Source organism: Macadamia integrifolia, chromosome 7 (genome assembly GCF_013358625.1).
Source record: "Macadamia integrifolia cultivar HAES 741 chromosome 7, SCU_Mint_v3, whole genome shotgun sequence".
NCBI lineage: Eukaryota > Viridiplantae > Streptophyta > Magnoliopsida > Proteales > Proteaceae > Macadamia > Macadamia integrifolia.
In genome coordinates, this window is record NC_056563.1 from 22,365,888 (window position 1) to 22,388,941 (window position 23,054).

The 23,054-nt window shown below is 41.0% G+C and overlaps 1 protein-coding gene across 4 annotated transcripts in view; it reads left to right on the forward strand.

The window, feature by feature from the left end:
* The window catches only part of LOC122083816 (formin-like protein 14), a 78,611-nt gene that overhangs the window by 43,487 nt on the left and 12,070 nt on the right, over nucleotides 1-23,054 (forward strand). For 2 of the 4 annotated variants that reach the window (XM_042651717.1, XM_042651718.1), the window contains exons 9-18: nucleotides 1,027-1,068; nucleotides 1,146-1,226; nucleotides 1,936-1,986; nucleotides 2,256-2,337; nucleotides 2,433-2,527; nucleotides 11,430-11,501; nucleotides 11,690-11,806; nucleotides 12,002-12,070; nucleotides 12,149-12,215; nucleotides 20,640-21,111. In XM_042651717.1, the coding sequence (XP_042507651.1) occupies nucleotides 1,027-1,068; nucleotides 1,146-1,226; nucleotides 1,936-1,986; nucleotides 2,256-2,337; nucleotides 2,433-2,527; nucleotides 11,430-11,501; nucleotides 11,690-11,806; nucleotides 12,002-12,070; nucleotides 12,149-12,215; nucleotides 20,640-20,773 (810 nt within the window). In that variant the 3' untranslated portion in view covers nucleotides 20,774-21,111. Of the gene's footprint in view, nucleotides 1-1,026; nucleotides 1,069-1,145; nucleotides 1,227-1,935; nucleotides 1,987-2,255; nucleotides 2,338-2,432; nucleotides 2,528-11,429; nucleotides 11,502-11,689; nucleotides 11,807-12,001; nucleotides 12,071-12,148; nucleotides 12,216-20,639; nucleotides 21,112-23,054 lie in introns of those variants that run through there. The other 2 variants (XM_042651720.1, XM_042651719.1) reach the window with 2 other exon arrangements.

A 23,054-nucleotide genomic window follows, 5' to 3' on the forward strand; every position in this document is an offset into this window, starting at 1 on the left:
GGTGCTGAAGATAATGATCATTTCTTTTTTTCCTATCCCTTCTCCAACAGCAACCAAAGCCTTATCCCAACTTAATGGGGTCGGCTAAAAGAGCAACCCAGTGCACGAGGCTCCCGCTACTGCAGGGTCTGGGAGGGCAAGTGTATGCAACCTTAACCCCCTTGCTTCGCAAAAGAGGCTGTTTCCTGTCCCTTCTCCTCCACAAGCTGGAAAAAAGTTCTCAGCCATTACTGGCATGATTGCAGATGTATTTTCCCTTGAGTAGAGAATGGATCTGGGTTGATAATACCTTTGGTGGATCCTCCATATGTGACACGGCAGGGAAATTGGCTTTCTGCACAACTGTCAACCATCTCTGGATGGTGCGCAATCTTCGTAGATGGACTTCCAACTCTTGCTTCTTTGAGAAGATTTGGAAAGCTGTCTATATTGATGTTAGCCCCAAGCTTGGGTGCATCTGCCAGTGTAGGATTAATGATATCCTAAGGAATAGGCTCACTGTTGTGTCTTGGGGGTCTCCATCTATATTGATGTTAGCTCCAAGCATGGGCATGTGCAACGAAGGCCTTTGAATGCTCCAATACAGGGGGGTTATTTGATTTAGATTGAAGGAGCTCAAAGAGCTGGGGGTAGGCCTAAAATGAACCAAGGAGAAGTGTTGACGGAAAGTCGGAAAGACATGCATAGCTTAGGATTGGTAACAAGCATGGATTTTAAAAAGTATTGCTTTGTATTGTGTTCTTGGACTTCAATTCTTCTTGGGCTTAACATTCATTTGGATTTTCTTTGCAAATAACCACTGTTTTCCTAATTCCTATGTTTTTATTTATTTATTTACTTTTTATTTTTTTTTATTTATATGCTATACATTTTAATATACATTTTGTTGTCAGACTTCAGTTCTCTTTGGCCTAGAATATTCATTTGGATTATGTTTGCTATTACTGTGTTTCATAAATTATGGAACGGTTAGTTCTCATATTTTTCTTATTTTGCATTCCTCTTATTTATTTATTTTTTTTTCAGAATTATCCTGGCAACAAGGAAATGCTTGGAAGATGTGAACAGGTACATTCTTATGGCCTGAGTTCATGTTATAATTATATTGTAATGGTTAACATCGTTCTAATCAACAAACTTTTCAGTTTTTCCTGGAGCTGATGAAGGTCCCTCGAGTAGAATCCAAGTTAAGGGTATTTTCATTCAGGATCAACTTTTCTACTCAGGTAAGAAAGAATGGACAACTAGTAGTAGAAGCCCAGAGGGGCAAGGCCAACTGGCATCCAAATTAGTATTATGAAAGCAAAAACAAATTACAATATCGTAAAGGTCCCCCAGGAAACAGCCTCTCTGCGAAGCAGGGGTTAAGGCTGCATACATTATGACCCTCCCCAAACCCCGCAGTGGTGGGAGCCTCGTGCAGTCGGTACACCATCTGTAAAGGAGATGATGGATCCATGTACAATGTAGGTGTAACTGCCACCTGCCTTTCTATTAAGATTTTCTGTCATTCACTGTCCTTGGCTTTTAATGGAATGGGAATACATTGCAGATACCACTTGCCCAATTACATGTGTAAATCTCCATGGAAAATTCACATGTGTGGGTACCCATGCAATAGGCCAGTAGCTGAAGATGTATTGACCTAATTATTGAGAAACCTTTTTTTACAAGTAGTTCCAAACCAACATGGAGAGTATTTCCACTCTTGAAGAGTCACCCACTCACCCTCCTATATGCCCAGAGGAGATCTGTGCTATGGATCCAGTCCCCATTCTCTAAAGAGAGAAACTGGAGGTATTTCTCAAAAAAATTGATCCACCATTGCCCAATAAGCTACCTCCCCTGTAATTTGTGTTGATATAGTAGTTGGTGATGACAATTGTTTAATTAAATTGGTTATGCAATTTATGTTTATAATACTTAATTGGTTAGGTGAAAGAGTTACGATCTAATCTGATTACGATCAACAATGCTTCTAAAGAGGTTTGCTTCAAAATTCAGATCCTTCTTTTTTTTTTTTTTCCTTTTGCACTTTTTGGTAAAGTGTAATCACTATACGATATAAACTTGGAAAGTGCTGTCCCTCAACTGAGATACAAGAGAGAGGAGGGAGGTGCACTCAATCCCAGGTCTGGGCAATGTAAGCCCACAAGTTTTGCTTGTGAAAGCTGCTGGCACCCTCCAAGTTAGTGAAATCACTAATATGTGAATATATGTATTGAGTACATCTAATCTCAACTACTTTACTATAGGTAAGGGAATCTATAAAGTTGCGTCAGATAATGCAGACTATTCTTACACTGGGAAATGCCTTAAATCAGGGAACAGCGCGAGGTAACTATTTAAAAGTTAAAACATATCTATATTAATGTGGGATATTAATGCTGAAGGCTATATGGAATTCATATAATTTCTTCAATTTCTTGCAGGATCAGCAATAGGATTCAAACTGGACAGTCTTCTTAAATTGTCAGACACCCGTGCAAGAAACAATAAGTTGACTCTAATGCATTATTTATGCAAGGTAGAAATGTGAAAAACTTTATCTTGCAAAATATGGTGGAAGAAATTCTGGATACATCCACCAAAAAAAATTACTAAAAAAAAATAAAAATTAATACTTGATGGCATGCCTGCAAACTTGAAGGGAACATGATGATCTGAATCTTACAGTGGTCCAGTACACTGAGCTGTCTTTTCAATTAGCTTGCATCATGGTTGGGATTTCTTTATTGTGTGCAACAAGCCCATCACATTAGGGAATATTGCCTTTATAACTCTTTTTATATATAGGTAAAAATATCCAGTCTGGGTAGTGAAGCTGTAGCTCTTTCATGGTTGGACCGCCATGAAACAATCTCGGAGCACAGACCAAAGGGAACCAGCTCTAAACCTGGATTTCGGTTTAGTAGGGGTAATTAGGATTTGTTTATTTGCTTGGGATCATTTTGTCAATTAATATTTATTATTTTAACCCATTAAGCTGGAAACTGCCTCTTCTGCGAAGCAGGGGGTAAGACTGTGTACAACTTGCCCCTCCCAGACCTCGCAGTAGCGGGAATCTCGTGCACTGGGCTGCTCCTTTTTTTTTTTTACCCTTTAAGCTGTTGATAATAGAAGTTAAAGTTAGTTTTAAGTTTTGTTCTAGGATATGATAAGGATCATCTTGAGTCTATTTATACTTTTTTTTTGGATGAATAAATAATTTCATTGCCAAAAAGGGGAAGAATATACACGGGAGAAAGAAAGGAAAGGGGGGGGGGGTTGGGGAAGAAATGGGAGAAAATGTACCCAAATGGAAACAAGCCTCAAAAGGGGGAAGGGGGTGCTAAACTAAGCCGATAGGAAACAAACATATAGAAGACCAGAGGGAGACAAGACAACTAGGGGGGATTTTGGGGGGGGGGCGAGAATGGTGGAGGGAAGGCCCTGGGAGAAAACAATGACCCTGTTCTTTGGGGAGTTTCTGACCGGACGGGGGCGGATAGAGTACAGTTTGGATCTGACATCAAAGTAGATGGCCTTCCAAATCTTTTCAAAAGATCAAGATTTGGAAGTCCATCTATGGTGATCCCTTTCCATCCAGATTTGTTTGATGGTAACACAATTTTTTTGAGAGATGGAAACCCTCTCTCGCCCTTCCCATCCCAGCAGGTTTTTCTAGATCTGCTGCCGCTGGCTCTCGCACCCTTCTTTCTCCTCCTCTCATCCTTTTCCTCGTCCCTCCACTGTCGTTTTCTTTCTCTTCTTCTCTCTCCTTTTCACCCTTTCTTATCGCCTTTCCTCCCATGTCCCTCACTTTTGGGAGGTTGTGTTCCACCCTTGCCAACTCCCTTGAGAATCCTGCCGCCAAGCCTCAGATCCCGGTGTTTTCTTGAGCCTATGATCAGATCTGGAGTGACGTTGTCACTAGTGCAGATTTGGACCTGTTGATGAGTTCTCCTAGCTATGCCTGCATCGGCCCTTCCATAAGCCGATTCCCAGATCGGATGTCGTCCATCTCCTCTCTGATCTGGAACCATTTGCTCTGTCGGCGCTCTCAAGACCAGGATGCCCGGCCAACAGCTGCCTTGCCATTGCCCTTAGCAAGGCCTGTGCCCCTTGCCGCTATTGTCACCTTTGCTTAGGCAGCTTTTGGCTTGATTGTGGCCCTCCGAAGGTCAGTGCCCCTTCTTGTGGCTGCCTTCTTGCCGGAAGATCTCCAATTCTCGCCTTGGCGGCTAGGAGTTTGAAGTGTGGTAACATGTTGAGTAGGGTTTGGTGGAACCCTACTTGGAATTGTTCTGTTTGCCCTTCTTGTATTATTTGGGCTTTTTGGTTCTTGTCTCTTAGCCCATGTGGGAATTTGACTTTGGAGTTTGCCCCTCCTAACTTTGGGCTTCTTGGGTCTTGTTTAGCCCATGGGGGGCTTTAGAATTTTAAGTTGTTTGAGCTTCTTGGCTCTTTTTTTTTTTTTTTTTTAAATTTTAAGCCCTTGTGATGTAATGGACACGTCATTTGTGACATGTCTTCTAGTCGTCAAGCCCACTGGGCCTTAGGTGTTGTCCTTTTTGGACTTTGGTTACCCTTATTGGGTTTGTTATCTCCCCTAGGGGATATATTCTCCCTCCCCCTTCTTTTAATGCATTTATTTATCAAAAAAAAAAAAAACACACACACACACACACACACACATACACACACAAAATGCAAGCTTTCCTACAGTGTCACAAATGGAAGTACCGGTAAAAGTCATATCAATCAAAATACACTCTCTGCTTAGAGGCAGCATTCTTCTACTAGTAGGCCAACAACAACTAAGGACCCTCTTCTAGATAGTAGTGGAGAATGGGTAAAAAAAAAAAAAAAAAAAAAAAGAGATGGTCAACATCTTCCATATCATTCTAGCAAAGACAACAGGCGGAGGGGACATTGATGTGCCGGTAGATGAGAAAAGATTGAGCTAGAAGGAAATTTGATAAAGCTTGCCAAGCAATAAAGCTTTAGTGAGGAATGTGGCCTTTGAACCAGATATTTTACGTCAGGGGGCTGGGGGGCATCTAGAATGAATGAAGTCCCAAGCAGAGATAGAGGTGAATAAGCCAGAGGAAGAGTGTAGCCAGAAGATTTTGTCAGTTCTACCATGATGGCCCGGAGGGATAGCATGGAGGGAGGACTGAAGATCAGCCAAGGGGAGGGGGGAGAGGTAGGAGGGGCCTAGGCACCATCAGAAAGAATGGTATCAACATAGACCAATCTGTAAAAGCCAGAGGTGTAAACGGTCCTAGGACTGACTAGAGACAAGAGGACACCTGAAGGATGCCAGGGGTTAGGTCAGAGGGAAGTAGCGGAACCATTACCAATGTAAAAGAGATGGCTTCCATAGCCTTAGGTTTGCAGATGAGGATATTACATTAGACCCAGGAAGCATCGGAAGAGGGGGAGATGGTCTAAATGGAATCATTCTTGAGAGGAGAAGAATAGACCCAGGAGACCTAGATACTATTATAGTGGTGGCAATCTACCAGATAAGATTGAGGATGCCGGCAGTTTTGGCATCTTTAATTCTTCTCAGGCTGAGACCTTTAGATTTGGGGCGACACACCTAAGACCAACTGATAGGGTGAAGGAATTTGGAGGTATCACCTCCTTTCCAAAAGGAGCAAAGGATGGATTGAATAGCCTTGGTGATTGATTTTGGGAGAACAAAGATACCAAACCAATTAAGGTACATGGATTGGAGCATTGATCTAGCAAGAACTAGGCAACCTACAAAAGAGAGGAGCTTACCTTTCCAAAGCTGAAGCTTTTTTCTACATAGTTGGTTCACATCATTGAGAGACTACAAGTGTAATAGGAGCATCCGTCGACCAAAGGATCACCCTAAGATGATCATCTTATGGCTATTGAGAGCGAATCAAATCAGATGGTTCTACTAATGAGGTCAAGCATGTGGGAACAATGATGGGCAGTGAGCCTAGCATAGATTTGAGGTAGACTCAAGTATTTGATAGGGAGAGTGCCAAGGGAGAACACAGTAAGCTGAAGAAGATGGGATTTGGAGGCATCAGAGACTCTAGAGAGGAAAAGACGGTATTTAAGGAGGTTGATGTGAAGAATAGAGAGATTCTCGAAGAGATGGAGAGAGGACATAATGGAGGAGATGGAACCAGGATTAGCTTTCGAGAAAATCATGAGATCATCGACAAAAGCTAAGTGGGCGAGAAGGAGGGACTTGCATTTGGAGATAGGAGAGATGAGTTGATAGTTAGTGGAGGATTGAATGGATGTAGAAAGGGCCTCAATCAAGAGGGAGAAAAGGAAAGGGGATAAAGGATAACCTTGTCTAATACCCACAGAAGAAGAGAAGAAGCCTTTCTGGACTACTATTCACAATAATAGAGAAGCAGGGAGAGGAGAAGCAGGAATAAATCCAATGGACAAATGCAGGGGGAAAGACATCTGAAGAAGGACTTTGGAAATGAAATCCCATTTTATGGAGTCGAAGGCTTTGGGATTTCCTATCAAAACTTCTGCATAGGCTAGTATTATCCATAATGCTCCTCCTTGCAATGAATGCCGATTGGTTTGCATTGACTAAGGAGTCAACAACCAATTAGATTCGATTGGCAAGGACCTTGGCGATGAACTTGTAGAGGAGATCATAGTGAGAGATGGGCTTGAAATCAGACATAGAGGAGGCACCTTCCTTCTTGGGAATGAGGCAGAGAAAAGTTTGATTTATTCCATTGATCTGATTAGGGTTGAGGAAGAAACTACGGATGGCAGCAATGAGATCCGGTGTGATAATATTCCAACAGGAAGAGAAGAATCTTACTGAAACCATCGGGCCCAAGGGCTTGTTGGATTTATTGGAAAGGATGGTAGAGAGGATCTCTTCATTAGAAGGGATGGATTGAAGAGAAAAGCACAAATGATCAGGGATGAATTTATTGAGAAGGTTGGTGGGGAGAGGAACAAAAGGAGAGGGAGGGGGCAGAAGAGGTCCTCAAAGTAGGACACAACTTCATATATGATATCCTTGGGCTTGCGTAGGATGGAACCATCACTAGAAGTGAGAAGAGGGATGGAGTTGGCATTCGATCTAGCTTTGATGGAGCGGTGGAAGAACGTAGAAGTGGAATCACCCAACTCAAGCCACTTGATTCTAGATTTCTGACGGAAAAAGTTTTCTTCCTGGGCAAGGAGGGAGGGGAGCTCGGTTGGAGCAGATTGCTCTTCAATAGAAAGAGACGGGTTGTAAAGGTCAGCTTGAAGACTAGCTTGAATGGAATGAACATAATTGTTTTCTGTAAAGAGTTTCTTTGTATGATTTAACTTGTTGGCTGATGGCCTTCTCTCCTCTCTTGCTTTCCCCCTCGATTTGAGTTTGGTTCTTCTTCTCAGATTTGTCTTATTTTGTCACACCGCATCTCCACTTACTTGAAGGCTGGTGACATGGACACATACTAGTGTCCATAATCCATCCAAGATCTCCGATGCAGTATTGTGAGTTCATAAAGCTATGAAATGATTCTACAATCCACATATATAATAATAATAATTAACAATGTAACACAACTGGTAAATTCTATTGATATTTATCATATTTACACAAAAGAATGGTTTCCACAATGGATCATAATTACAATTATGCCCCTAAGGCTACATCAGATATGTACATCAAAAGAATCGAAAGAGAAGAAGAATACTATCATCCTCAGTGTGCTCTAAAAGCACAGTCATCACATTTGCAGTCTATCTGGTTCAGAGCCAGCTCCTCAATCCAAAGATTATCTCCGTAGAGAGCCGACTCCTCTGCGATAGACTTCAGATGGTTCCTTGGATCACCATCTAAAATGGGTGCAACAAATGAACTGAGCTTCCATGAAGCCCAATGAGAGGTGAACACCCAAGCAATCACAATTACATGAAATGAAATCAAGTATCAATGCTCAACCATACCAGTATGAATGCAGTTAGATGGATGAAATGTCATGATCCAATTCATCAGCAAACAAGCCTAAGCTACCAATTCTACGTCACAATGGGTATTAGTGCTACTGCAACATACGTGGTAATGGGTATTAGTGCTACTGCAACATACATGGTATCCCCAGTCACGAATGTATGTTATCGGTCCCTAAGGATACAAGCTAGTTGCGGCTCAGGAGCATACTAGCCCCTACATGGCTATTTCGATACCCAGTAAGCCCCTATTAATGATCCCCATAATACCACTACATCGAATCACACATCGCATGTAGGGTATACCACTACCTCGGAACCAAACCTCTGGAGTAGGATTTTGTCATGACGCCGACATCCCCACCCCTCGGTCACCGGTAATTCCCCCAACCTTGGACCATCAGACGGTAGGATTAGCCAATACGTAAACCCTATTGGCAAGGGTTGTAGCATCAGGGTGGTTCTCCTAGCCCGATGCATTCTATCATGATACATGCCACATCACAGTTATACTCACACCCTGTGGGCATACAGTGTCGGAACCCAACCTTTGGCTACCTTGCATCCCAATCTCCACAACACACACACCCTAGGCATGCGGTGTTGGAACTTAACCTTCGACTACCCTGCATCCAATTCACCCATACACAAACATATCAATATGCATATTCAACATCCACGACAATGATAGGGTATATAATGCAATGCAAATGACCATACTCATCCATGAACATGTTATAAACATTCCGTAAAACACACAACACCCAATCACGTTGAGTCTTGACTGATTACGGGAAGCTGATAGCCTCGCGCCGTGTTGTCCCGCGGTTAATCGGTCTACTCCTAGGATACATAGGGTTTTTAGGTCATCGGTCAAGCATAGGAAGGGTCTTGCCGTAGGTCAAATGGCCAGTTAAAAAGAATCTAGAAGTTAGTTTGTAGGTGGTTCACCGGTGGATTCCAACTTGCTGGTGTGCATCTGCCGGTGAGTTCACTGACTGATGAAACCGAATGGGGAGAAAAATCCCAATTTTCTCTACAAGGTTCATCGGCTGGTGTGCATCCTTCGGTGATCATCGGCCGGTGAGGGCATTTTTAGGTGGTTCTCTGCCCAGAATTGGCCTACGGGTTGGTGGGGTCCTTTTCAGTGTCTGTGTATGGGGTTTTCCCCATTGGGTGGTCCATCTCAACCAAGGTTCCCACTTTCCTCTTTTACCTTGTTTACATTTGGGTTTTAGGGTTTTTGGTTGTGGTTTGCCAGTAGGAGAGCATCTTAATACCCAATTGGGTTTGGGGTTAATAAAATTTATGGTTTAATTAGTAGGGAGTGTGGGGTTCACCCAACTCCCATCTTAGAGTTCTAGGTTTACCCCCAAAATTGGGGATTTCAGTTGGGGCAACCACCTTAGTCACCAATGACTCATGTGATCACCCTAAACCCGTATACATGTGTCCAATTCCATTTTCCCAACTAAATGTTAGGTTGGAATGATTAGTTTTAGAGGATTTGGGCAAGGTTCACTATTGTAGAGTTTGGTTGCCCAAGTTGGGGATTTGAGGTGGGGATTTCTATGGGCTAGGTCCATACCTTCAAGATGAACCACCATTTATACTAAGATAGGTCCCCCACACCATTTGCCCTTCCAATTTGTAGTTTTCGTAGGTGGGTAGGGAGATTTTTTCGGTTGGGGTTCCCCACTTGGCTTAGTGGAGAATAGAAATGAGAGAGAGAGAGAGAGAGAGAGAGAGAGAGAGAGAGAGAGAGAGAGAGCATGGGACTTACCTTAGCTTGGTAGGATCCCTTGCTCCTCCCTTGTTCTTCTTCTCCTTCTCCTTCTCTTGCTCTAACTAAGTAGGTAGAGAAATGAATGGGCAAGGGTTTCTATTTATAGCCACTTAAGTTGCCTGAGGCTGTTTACGGCAATAATGGGTTTTCACTCATTACCGGTTTAAATGGTAATTTGAAGCTAACGTGACCACCTCGGGGTGTCCCGACATATTAATCTACTCTCCAAATGGTTGTCCCAACATTTGGGAGTGGTTTAAGGTGCACGTGTGTGGGGGTGCTCAAGCCCCACGACAATTTAACCCGGTATTGGCCAGTACACTCATTGGTGGATGCACACTGGCTGATGTAGGCCAGCCGGTGACCATCTGCCGGTGTAGTCTGAATTGGTCCCCTTTATGTGGAACTGAACCCATTGGCTGAATGGGGCCTTCCCAAGGTGTTTCCACTGTGTGGGCCCCCTTTTTTGGTATATTTTGCTATTAGGGTTCAGGCAATTCCCTTTAAGCTTTGAGGGCTTATGCTGACCTCCTTTTCTATGTTCTGAAGCCCTTCCAATTCTTGGAGCAAGAGTAGCAGGTACAGGTGGGGTCATCCTTCCTCTCTTGGCAAAAGACAGTTGCTACCTAGTACCATTGGTACTGTTATCCTCCTGTGCCTCATTTGTACAGTCACAAAGAGGAAATTTAAGGTATGGGTATAACATATTCGATTATTGCTCTATTCTTCTTCTTTATATTTATCTTTTCTGTTTGAATTCCTTTCAATTCTATCCACTGTACCCTGTTGCTGGGCGGTAGTCGCAGCCCAACAGTATTGTGATCAAACTCTATTGATTCTCCTCTTTTCTTCCTGAGATTGCATGTTGGTTCTTCATCTAAGGGTAACTCAGCCTGTAAAGTGTGGTTCCATTAGCTTTTGTGGGCTGTGACATCTGTGGTCAATTTTAGACTTGATCTGGTGTCTTCAGCCAGATATTTCTTCAATACTTTAATATTAAATACTTGGCGTTCTTTCGGGGTGGTTATTAAGCGGATTCAAGAGGGTGAGATGGGATTCATAACCTGAAATCTCAAGTTGATCCGGGTTTACATGTGAGAGTTGTTTGGAATGAAATCTGTTATTAGTTTAATTCACTGGCTGTTGTGAGAGTTGAAAGGCTGGATCGACTGCTGAGTACTTCTTCCCTTGTCTGAATCTTTTCCTTTGACCCTTTTTCCTTTTGTCAGTTCTGAACTATCCCTTAACCCTTTCATTATTCTTCTTTGTTATTTCTCATTGGAATATGAAATCCACCATAGGGGGAGTGTCCCCATCGTGGAATGAATCCTAGTCTAAGTGAGTTAGGGGTTTGTCCCAACCTTTCCTTCCTTCATCCAGGCCTGGTATACTTGAGAGTTTAGATACATGTACTCACATATGAAAATGTTTGATCAATTCCTAAATAAGAAATCTCTCATGGCTTACATTTTCATTCTTAGGCTATTTAGCATTAATGGTTTTGGTTTAGTGCTTAAGCATCCATTTAGGTATTATAAGAGTTCTATGTTATTTTTCAATGTGGTATAAGTTAATACATAGTCATCCTTGGGACTAGATTTCCCTCTATAAAAATATGTCTGCTAGATAGGATTAAATTTAATGCCTTTGTGACGCTAACTTTTTCTTGTACTTGTTTGCTTGTTATCATTAGCTCCTTGCTGAGAAAATGCCGGAGTTGTTGGATTTTGATAAGGACCTGGTTCATTTGGAAGCAGCATCTAAGGTATTGTTAATATTTCACTAACCTTTGTCTCCTCTTTGGTTGTTTTGTTGTAACCAAGGTACTGGCTCTATGATTTCTTTTCCTTACCCCAAAAAAAGATATTTGTTCTATGATTGATGTGTTTTTTTGGATGAATATGATTTATGTGTTTTCTCTTGTTTAACCAATATTTTGTTTAAAATGACTAGATCCAACTGAAGTCCTTAGCTGAAGAAATGCAAGCAGTCAGTAAGGGTCTTGAAAAGGTTGAGCAAGAGCTCACTACCTCGGAAAATGATGGTGCCATATCTATAGGTTTTCAGAAGGTCAGGGAAAGCACAGAAAATGCAGTCATACAATGATAAATCTATTCCATTTTTTAGGCTTACTAAAGCATTCTCCTGTATGTGTCGATTAGCAGTTTATTTTACCCCTAATATTTAGTTATTCGCATGTTCAAGTTATTATTTTTAAAAGAGACTGTTGTTTACTTATTAATATTGCGACTTTATTTTTCACAGGCTTTAAAGAATTTCCTTGATACCGCTGAAGCTGAAGTGAGGTCACTTATATCATTGTATTCTGAAGTGGTGAGTTCATAATTTGATTTGTTGATGGTAATGGAATTACTGTTTATTTCTGATTTTTTACTTCAAACACTCTTATAGGGAAGAAATGCGGATTCTCTATCTCAGTATTTTGGGGAGGATCCAGCTCGCTGTCCATTTGAGCAAGGTTGCTAATCTTACTCTTAATTCTTTGGTGCTTTCCTTATGCTTGGCCTCTCAATCCTCTAAACAAATTCACTGTCTTGTCTTCCTTATATAATTCTGCACATCCTTAATTTATTTTATTTTAATCTGAACTTCTCTTTTATCACATGTTTCGAATAATCAAGTTTTGTCATCAATTTCTTAAGCAGTTCACTATTTTCTGGTATTTATTGTTTTATTCAGTCCTGATGACAAAACATTGTGCTTTTCTAAATGATTTCTCATTGCTTGCTGGTTAGATGGTTCAACTTTTTTGGCTGATTTCCAAGTTCCTTCAAAATTTTCAGCTGAGATATACTAATAGTTATTTCATGATATTGACTGCAACATTCTCGTTAATGTGGATAGGAAACTGTTTTAAGAAGATGCTTCTATGTTAGGTTTATTGATGCTTACCCTCTGAAGGTGAGTTTGAAGGTTGGGTTAAAAGAAGTTGGAAACTTTGGGTTGTATACTTGTATGTCTGCTACGTATAAATAACCACGGTTTGGCTTTTTCTCTTAATTTTCAACTGAGGAAGTGAGATTTGCAGGGTAGGCCCTAGGCGGATGTTTTCGGCTTGGGAATCCAACTGGATTCATGGTCCCCTTTTCTTATCTGACAGGGATAACTCCAATGGAGTAGAAAATGGATAAAATTCTTGTTAGGTTCCTCCACATATCCAGCCTTCTCCATCATCTGGGATTTCTTCTCTCCCCTTGTCTGTCCCTCTTTGTGGAGAAGGTCTCCAATAATGAGAGTAACGTTAGGATAGCAGGACCTAGAGTCCTATTTTATAGAGTTTGTGCACCCTCCTATCAAAGTGTGCCAAATAGGGTAGGACTCTTTTTCCTAATTAGACTAGGAGTGGGTTTCCTATTTGGAATCCAATACTAAGAGATTGGTATTGGCCAATTTCCTAATTGGTCTATGGGACAATAATAAAGAATATTCAAGAGAATATTCCTACAATCTCCCACTTGAACCATATGACCACATACTAACCAATCTCAAATATAATTTGGATTCCAACATCATACTGCAATATTTGAAAGTAAACCCATCAACTTTATGTCATCACAATCATATTACCATATTTGCACAAAACCACTAATGTGGATCATGGTGGTTATACATCATATAACGACAGACTCCTTTCCACAGTCACAGCACTAGTAACCTCATCCAAACAGGTGCAAAAGTAGAGAATAAACTGGAAAAGTCTATAACTAAATGGTCCAACATAATATCTCACATATATCAAATAAAATGTGTACACAATAATAAAGTGGGAAATATTCAAAAACAACAAATATCATGATCATTTAAATAAATAAGTAAAAATGTCTAACATAATATGACCATTACATCAAACTTTACATAAACCCATATCCATTACAAGATCTGTAAAGTGTTTAGGCGCTAATGCCTTGGTCATAGGATCAGCAAGCAGATTAATGATTGTGCAGAGCATAGTTACACGGCGACAAGGCAAACCAAGGCATTGGAGGGCGGTCTAAGCACTTAAGCGAGAAGGTGCCGCCTTAAGGCGAACAAGGCGACCAAGTGTTATTTTTTATTTTCCTATTTTCTAACATTATTTAGTAAGCTACATATACCTTATTATCATAAAAAATCAACATTAAGCCACATAAATTCATTAAAATTCAACATTTAGCCACATCAAATCATAAAAAATCAACATTAAGTCACATTTAATTATAAAAAATCAACATTTAGAGAAATGCTCTTGTTTTATGATAAGTTTGGCTGGCCAAATGATTTTATTTTTACATAAAACTTTTTGTATTAGATATAACATAAAACCAGTTTTCCAACAAGTCTAAGATTACTTAAATCTGAGTTGTAATGACAAAATATTGCTCTGGTCAAACTTATTATAAAGTATGCGAATGCTGTTAAAATCGCCTGAATGAAAATAATTTTATAGATATCAAAACAAAATATTATTTTACTGGACTTTTGGTTTTTAACAATATTGTGACATGATAGAATTTATAAAATTTCATAATTGAGAAAAACCCCAACATTTAAAAATTGAAAATTGCCCCTATAACCAAACTCCAATTTTTGTTCTTGGACTGTGAAGTTGGCTTTTTATCATTTTTGAATTTGATTTTTGAACTATATTTATTGGATTCAAATAGGGGTATGAATAATATCTTAAGTAAATGATTCACCCAAAAAAAATATCTTAAGTAAATGCATTTACTTAAATGATATTTGGCATAAATAAGTGCCAAAACTCAAGGCGACATGCAGTGAATAAGGCGAATGTTGCCTAGGCCCTAAGCAAACCACCTGGACTCCAAGTCGTCGCCTTGACAAATGGTGCAGAGGCCATCTCTCTCTGTCACAGTTACAATATGTCGATGATATTTTAATTGTTTATTGGGACTGATGTTAATCATGGGTTGTTTCTAGAGCTACCTTGGAACTATTACAGGACTGGGGGTTATCTGAGGCAGTAGCACTGTCTTGGACCATTATGAATCCATTTGTAGGCGCATATCAAGATGAACAAGGTCCAACAATGTTTGGTTGGTTTAGTAGGATGTTTAGGGAGCTTTATTTTTTCAGAAAATATTATGTAATATTTTATTTTCAATAGGATACTTGAGAAGAGTATAACAAGTTTTGGAGTTTGTTTTTGGTTAGGATCTTATTAGAGTTGTTTCTTTGTTGGAGTCTTTTTTCTTTTCTTTATGCTTGTAAGTTGTAATCCAAAAGTTTAGACAGAGTTGAGTATGGAATGAAAATTGAGAGTTGTACGTTACGGGTGTGTGTGTCGTGTGTGCTACCTCCTCTCCTTCCATGCGATTTTGAATCTGTCCCTCTTCGGCGTGCTCTATTTCTTCTTCTTTAGTTACTTCTCTTCCTCCCCGTTTCTTGTTTTTATTTCCTGACATCATTCTCTGCTATTATAACCTGTTCTGGGTGGTAGTTGCAGCCCAAGAGAACCGTATTGCCCTCCCTCATCCCTATCACTTTCTCCCTCAGATTTTGGGTGTAAGATCCCTAACCCTAGGCGATTCAATGCGCCCAGTTTGATCTCATGAGAGTACTCCTAGGCTGAGAATCACACCCATCTTCAGACCTTGTTCGCTTCAATTTGTTTGGAGCCATATGGGTTGAGTTCTATTGACTGAAAACAGCAGAGGTTTCTGCGGGTTGCCTTTGGTCGAAGGTTGAAGACAACCTAATTGTGTTCTCTCTTTAAGCCACTACCTAATCGTGTTGTCTCTTGAAGACATTTTTCCTTATTTTATTATCCCCTCTTAAGTTTATCCTTGTTAAATAGTTGTAAATCCCTCGTGTCCTTTGTCCTTTTATTCTACCAAGTGGCCCCTTGAAAACTCTGGTTAATTACCAGATTTCCACTGCCTCCTTATAAATGGGCTATATTTCTTTTGGTGTTCCCATGGCGATCCCCAACCGAGGTTACCAAACCCGTGATTGCTTCATTGTCCTGCAAAAAATAATTTGAATATGGGAAAGGGTTCTCAGAGCCTACAACATTTCCTACACCGACTTACAAAGCGATTTTTTATTCATTTTATTCAGGAAAGAGAAAATAATAAAAAATTCATATATGAGAGGGCCTAGGAAACATGTTTGGCTCATAGAATCTTTTCCCTTTTAATATTAATTGGAAGTTGGATGCATGGCTGCAATGTGCTTGCCATGTGAGGTAGGGAAGTTTTTTTTCTCGTCTTTGGGGCTCCTTTCATTGTGAAACCAAATGTATCAAGAGTTTGGGGCTCAACTATTAAATGAACTAAAAGGAGATTAGGATGTGGAAAAAAAAGGTACTTTTCTATGGTGGCAGTATAAATTTTCTTCAACGATCACTAAGCAGTATCCCAATTTTGAATTCCCCTGTAGTAGTATCTAAGAAGATGGAGTAGATCATGAGGGGTTTTATTGGGATGGTATTGATTCTGACGGTGAGAAGAGGGCAATTCCATTATTGAAGTCGAAGTAGGTATGTATATGTAAGAAATTGGGTGGTTTGGGCAGAGGGCCTGTGATGCTTATCAATAGTTCTCCCTTTGTTAAATGGCTCGTGTTTTAGTGTTGATCAGCTGGCTAAGTGTGAACTTGCCATAGTTTTGCTATTTGGAAGAATATCATGAAGAAAAATGTATTAGTAAACCAAGGGTCCAATTGGATCACTTGGAGTAAATCGATGCTGCTCCTTCATAACTCTACAAATGTATTGGATCACTTGTAATTAAAAGCAGCTGAAATTTTATTAGTAATGCTTACAGGAACCCATCTAACAAAACCAAGGAGAAGCATTACGCTGCCTAAACAACTGAGGATACACCAAAATACATCGAGCACACTCCTTACTCTCTTAATGGACTAGAACTCACATGAACTTCATCTCACCATGGGAAAATTATTCTTAGCCAATGTTTGCCATATCATTGGCTAGTTTCCTCCAGTTGAACGGACAGTTTTTCTGCCCTTAGCCACAAATTTATCTATTTATATTGTATGTTGTTGTATTCAGCAGTAATGCAAAACAACCTTATGATGTCTGGTTTATAGCAGCCTTATGCTTTCTGGTTCCCAGCAAACCTAATGCTGAGTTATTTGGTCCCCCAACAATTTGATGCTGCTACTTGATCCCAGCAAACCTAATGTTGTATTTGGTCTCGATTGCTTGTTTCGGTGGTCAAATGGCTATATTATGTCCTGAGACTTGGTGGGGAGCTTGTTTTAAGGTAAAAAAACATGTTTAGAACTTAAATTTGCAAAAATAATGAGACATAGTGGTGTTTTAGAGTTGCACCCTTGTTTGGCAGCAACCGTCTCACCTTGGTTGGAGATTTTATGAAATATTACTAGAGCAAGTCAACCAGACATGGTATGACAATAAAACAAGTAAATAATGTATCCACGCCGTGATCAAAACATACTATTGATTAATTAACTAATATTATAGTACTAGAGATCACATAGTAAATTAGTAATATAGTATGTGACTCCCAAGTCCCAATTCCCAAATCGTCCACTCCTCCAAGTCTAACTCTTTATATCCCAAGTCCCAAACATATTAGTTATACAATACTGATCAGAATGATTTTCTACTGAAATGAACTATGATGGCTTGGCTGGATTCCACTCATTGTCCAATGGAATCAACATGCATTTTCCTCTGACTGCAAAATAAATGCATGCCACGTCATGTTGCTTGAGAAGTAGCGAACGTAGTCCTCCACAGCTGCCATAAGAATTGAGTCATCTACACACTGAAGGTTACCCTATCCTAGGGTATGTGTCAGTTTATGCATATTCCAAAGCATTATCAAACCGAGGAACTTTAATAGAAACATTAAAGTGGGTCTTTATTTCATTATAAAAACTTTTGAATACAGAGGGAAACTCTGAACGATCCTTCAAAAGATATAACCAAGTAAGACGAGAATGATCGTCAACAAAAGTCACAAAATATGAAAAAACTGGATTTGTTCTTGACACGACATGGACCCCAAATATCTGAATGTACTAAGGAAAACATAGTAGGACTCCGTGAGACACTACGAGAGGGAAAAGAAGCACGATGATGCTTTCCCAACTTGCAGGCCTCATACTTTAGACTAGACACAAATTTAAAAGTAGGAAACAAAACTTGAAGTTTAGACAAGGACTGGTCCCAAACGACGATGCCATTGGAATGAAATGACCCCACCAACAGTACTTGCAGCGGCTGAAGTAGGAGCAGCATAGTTAAGGTAATGAAGTCCATCTTTTTCACGCTTGCCACCAATCGTCTTCCTTGTATGGAGATTCTTTCTTGTATGGAGATCCTGAAAAACACAATAAGTGGGAAAAAAAGTAATTGAACAATTCAAGGCTTTAGTTAATTGACTAATGGATAAGAGATTCAATGGAAACTGAGGTGCATGTAAAACAGAGGATAGATATATAGTAGTTTTAGGAGACGGTGCCATATGGCCTAATATGGGAGTAAACTCTCTATTAGAAAGGATAACAGACGAAGGATGAGGACTTTTGAAAAAGAAGTGAATAGAGTTTGACTTACCAGTCACATGAACCAAAGCTCCAAAATCAATAACCCACAAAGGGGAGTAGGTGGTAAGAAAAGAAGCGGTTCCTATATGAGCTTAAGTAGTAGACGAAGACGTGGTGGCACCAGTGGATGCATTATTAGATGTTTCAAGACTCTGCAACCGCCTTAACATTTGACCAATATCGTCATGAAGTAAAGAACCAGTTGATCCATGGAACTAGGATTAGTATCTCCAGAGGATATCTTATCAGTATTGCCGCCAGGGACTACATTATTGGCTAATTGCTAAGCCCGTTCTGGTTTGCATGCTTAGCCCAACAAGTATCAATAGTGTGATTAGATTTCCCACAATAAGTACACTGACGTGCAGACCGATTCAACTGTTGTCCATCACGGCCTCCCGTTGAATCTCTGCCTTTGCCGCGACTGCGACCAATAGTTAAATGCAGAACTGTCCTTAGTAGAGGAAGAGGAATCAGATTTATGAGAAGAGGCAACATGTTGAAGTCGAGAGAAAGTGTCATTCAGAGTAGGAACTGTCTCCCCAGCAAATATATGACCCTTCACACCTGTAACTCAAGATCTAAGCCAGCCAAAAATTTAGAAACATAAAACACATTCCTCTGAGACTTCTAGCATTCAATATCAGTGGTGAGTGGTTGAAACACATTATGCTCCTCAATCATGCCCTTAAAAGGATCAAAATTTTCCTGTAAAGGTTTCCCAGCTTGCTTGAAACGGAAATGTTTATCATATAAATCATATATTCTAGTGATACTTTTCTTGGGAAAATGTTTATTGTAATCCTCCCACACTCCTTAGCTGTGGAATGAAACATTACCTTGGCCACAATATCGGGTTCCATGCTTTTCCACAATTAGATAAGAATGATGGCATTATCCTTCATCCACTTTTCATACTCTTTGCTATCAGATTTAGGTGGAGAATAATTCAGGTATTTTAACTTGCCTTTAGTGAGAGGAATGAGCTTCGTTCTCTCTCCTACCCTGCCCCTCCTGCCCTCACCTTAACCATTGATGTCTCTTACCTAAGCTGAGTATATTGTGGAATCTTCTTCCATCGTCTCTTCTCCTCTAGTCTTCAAGCTTGTCACTGACTGATTGCTGATCTATTCTCTGTTACAATGCATATTAATATTTACATATTTATTCCCAAAATTTTCACTGTATTTTTTAGTGAAGATACAAGATCATGCCCTTATACTCCCTGCTCCTTATATACATATATATATATATGTGTGTGTGTGTGTGTGTGTGTGTGTGTGTGTGTGTGTTTTGTCATTATTTACTATGTGTACGTCTAATGCTTCTCTGATTCTATTCATCCATGTATCTTCAATATTTTTCTTTCTGAAATGTATAGCCTTGTAATTTAAACCATGGGTAATGACACTTTTATATGACATTACCTCTTGAAAATGTAGAGGTAGAGAGTTTTTCCTATGCGTGGGTGACACTGGATTTTTTGTTAGGTGATATTATTTGAGCCCTTTGGAAAGATCATGTTGATGTGGTCCACAACCCTCCCCCCAACCAAAAGAAAAATGGTGGGGGGAAATGGTCTTTAGCACTCGTGGGAGTTTGTATTACACCTCACAGTGAATGTCAAATATTTTGATTAAAATATGGCAAAAAATAGAGACCTTGCTTTGCTATGTATCTTTATCCACCACCCCTTTCACATTCCCCAGATTAATTAGGTGTTTTATTGCTTTTCTCTACTCTTAACCAAGTAGAATGATTCTCTTAGACCAGAGATATCTCTAATACGAAGTTGGCTGATGTAGCTTTTTGAGGTGCTGAGGGTTTGTGAGAAAAATAAGAAAAGCTCCAACATATTTCAAAAATTGGAATGACCAAACTGTCCTAAACATGTGCTCAAATTAGTGGTTTTTTTTTTTTTTTTTGGTGTGCGGGTAGGCATGCCCATGACTTCTTAATTGTGAGGTGTTGCCAACTGAGCTACCCCCTTGGATTTAATGGCTTTTCTTGCTGAGCATCAACAAGGAATGCTTCCTTCAACAGCCCAGATGATTAGAGCCACATGAAGAGCAGAAGTGTATGTGTTCCACCGTGGGGTTCAAGTTTCCCATGATTTTACCTGTTTTCTTATGCAGTTGTCAAAACCAGAATCCATTTTGGGGATTCTTATGGGCTGAGGCATGGAGATACAACTGTTATCAGTTTCAGTTTATGAATGGAAGAAATCAATTAATAGACACTGTTTTCTCTGGAATAGCAGTTGAGTCACATCCATGTTTCGTGGATGACTGATTTCACCTGACCCCCACCCCTCTGCCTCATTTCCTCCCTCACTGTGCAGTGACATCAATTTTGGTGATCTTCACTAAGATGTTCAATAAGTCACGCGAGGAGAATGGTAAACAGGCGGATGCTGAAAGAAAGAAACTGGAAAAGGATGCCATGAAAGAACGATCAAATTCTTCAACAAAATAAGAAGACTTATGTTGATGGCACAGATGTTCCAACCATCGGTAACACAAGCTGTGCAAGGTAGAATGACGTGGAACGAAAATGTGCATGTAGAAGCAGTTGGGAGAATAGTGAGCAGATGACATTCAAGTTTTGTTTGGATGAGACAACCGTGTACATATATTATTTTGTAATTGTAATTGTAATTGATACCTGATGAGGTTCATCTGGATTGTACTTTATAGTGTTTTAACACATTTTTTTGGCTAAAAAGACAGCGTATAGCAATTCCTGGGATTGAAGCTTTATTTGCCGTATGAATGCAAGTGAATGTGATGAAATGCATTTGGGTTGTTATTTTAGCTACAGGGGTTTAACCAGCTTTTGCTGTCATTCTTTTATTTTTTTTCATTCTCTGAAGATACTCCTACACGCCCTCCCATTGGTACTGTGCACCAGCTTAGGCAACACTGGACTAGCTATATATATATATATATATTTATATATCTAGATATATGGGTGGGTGGGTGGGTGGGTGGGGAGGGAAATCTGCCAGTGGTATATATATATATATATATATTTTGTTAACGATGGGTATCTTGGCCTTTGGTCTGACTAGTCTCGTGGGCCTATACTGATCCCACAACCACATGGGTCGGGTCATACTGGGGTTGAATGAGAAACAATCAACTTTCACTGAAAACAATGAAAAGCACTAAACACCCCTGTGTGAGTGGTCTAAGGTGTGCCTAGTGGGAGTCGAACTTAGGACGTTCGAGTTTACGACTCGTACTAAGTTCGTTGCTTACCAACTGCATTATCCCCTTAGGTTTTCCAGTTTGGTATAGATAACACCAGCATGCGGGTCCAATGGGAGGGAGGGTATGCGGGAGCATCTTCAGTGCAGTGGGGACAGCATGGTCTTCTTGCACCTGTCTGTCTCTAGCTTCTCATTCTATCACTAACATTGATTTATGACTGGAAGATACTCATTGTATTAGTGTCGTCAAGAATCCAATATGCAATTCATTTTTGATGAGTGTTGCTGCCAAAAATCCGTATGAGCTGACCTGCACAAGCACAGACGGCAGAGGCCCGGAGTTTTGTCCGGGGTTAGTCCTCCGACGCTCAAGTTAGGGATTGGTCTTACAGTTTTTGTATAGGAGTAATGGTGGGAGTATTGATGCTTACCTTCTTCCTTCCTCTCGGGCCCTCTTACATAGTTCTTAAGGTTTAGGGTTTTCCTTTTCGTTCCAAGAGTCCTTCTCGGGTCCACCTTCTTCCCTCTTAGAGTTCCACTGGAAGACGTCCTCTCTTCGGTTGGCGGGGAACATTCTCTTCACGCAGGTTACATGGTAGAGTCCTTGCAATCCCTATCTGGTGGGCGACACATGTCCCGATGGGCGACGAGTGTCCTTACCCTGCTGAGCGATCGAGTTGGCCATATCAGGAGCCCCCTTACTCCCGCTAGGAGGCTCTTCCTGTGGGAGTACTCAAATTTTTTGTTTCGTTTTTTTTTTTCCCTCGGCCTTATTCCATCGGTTTTGGCCTTTGCTTGCGACCGAGGCCTGCGGTCAGTCGAGGCAAAGACCTTAGGCCAGCTTGGCCCGGCCTTACACAGGCGTCCGACTGAGGTGGGGACCTTCAGTCTGGTTCGCTCGGCCTTGCCCTGAGCCCCCAGCCGAGGTGGACCTTCGGCCAGGTAAGTTCGGCTCGACCTTGCTCAGAGCCCCCAGTAGAGGTGGACCTTCGGCCAGGTGAGTTCGGCTCGGCCTTGCTCTGAGCTCCCAGCCGAGGTGGGGATCTTCGGCCAGGTCTGTTCGGCTTTGGCCGAACTCCCAACCGAGAGGGGGACCTTCGGTTAGGTTTGTTCGGCTTTGGCCGAACTCCCAACCGAGATGAGGGCCTTCGATCAGGTCCGTTCGGCTTTGGCCGAACTCCCAACCGAGAGGGGGACCCTCGGTCAGGTCTGTTCGGCTTTGGCCGAACTCTCAACCGAGAGGGGGACCTTTGGTCAGGTCTGTTCGGCTTTGGCCGAACTCCCAACCGAGAGGGGGACCCTCGATCAGGTCTGTTCGGCTTTGGTCGAGCTCCCAACCGAGAGGGGGACCCTCGGTCAGGTCTGTTCGGCCAAATGCCGAACTCCCAACAGAGAGGGGGACCTTCAGTCAGGTCCGTTCGGGCGCAAACCTCGAGGGTTCGTACTCTGACGTGGCGACGCCATTAATGCTCGAGTAGTCGTACCGTTTTTGTCCCCATCTATAAAGTGCAGGGGTTCATTTGTGGGGCACTTTTCTTTTTTCCT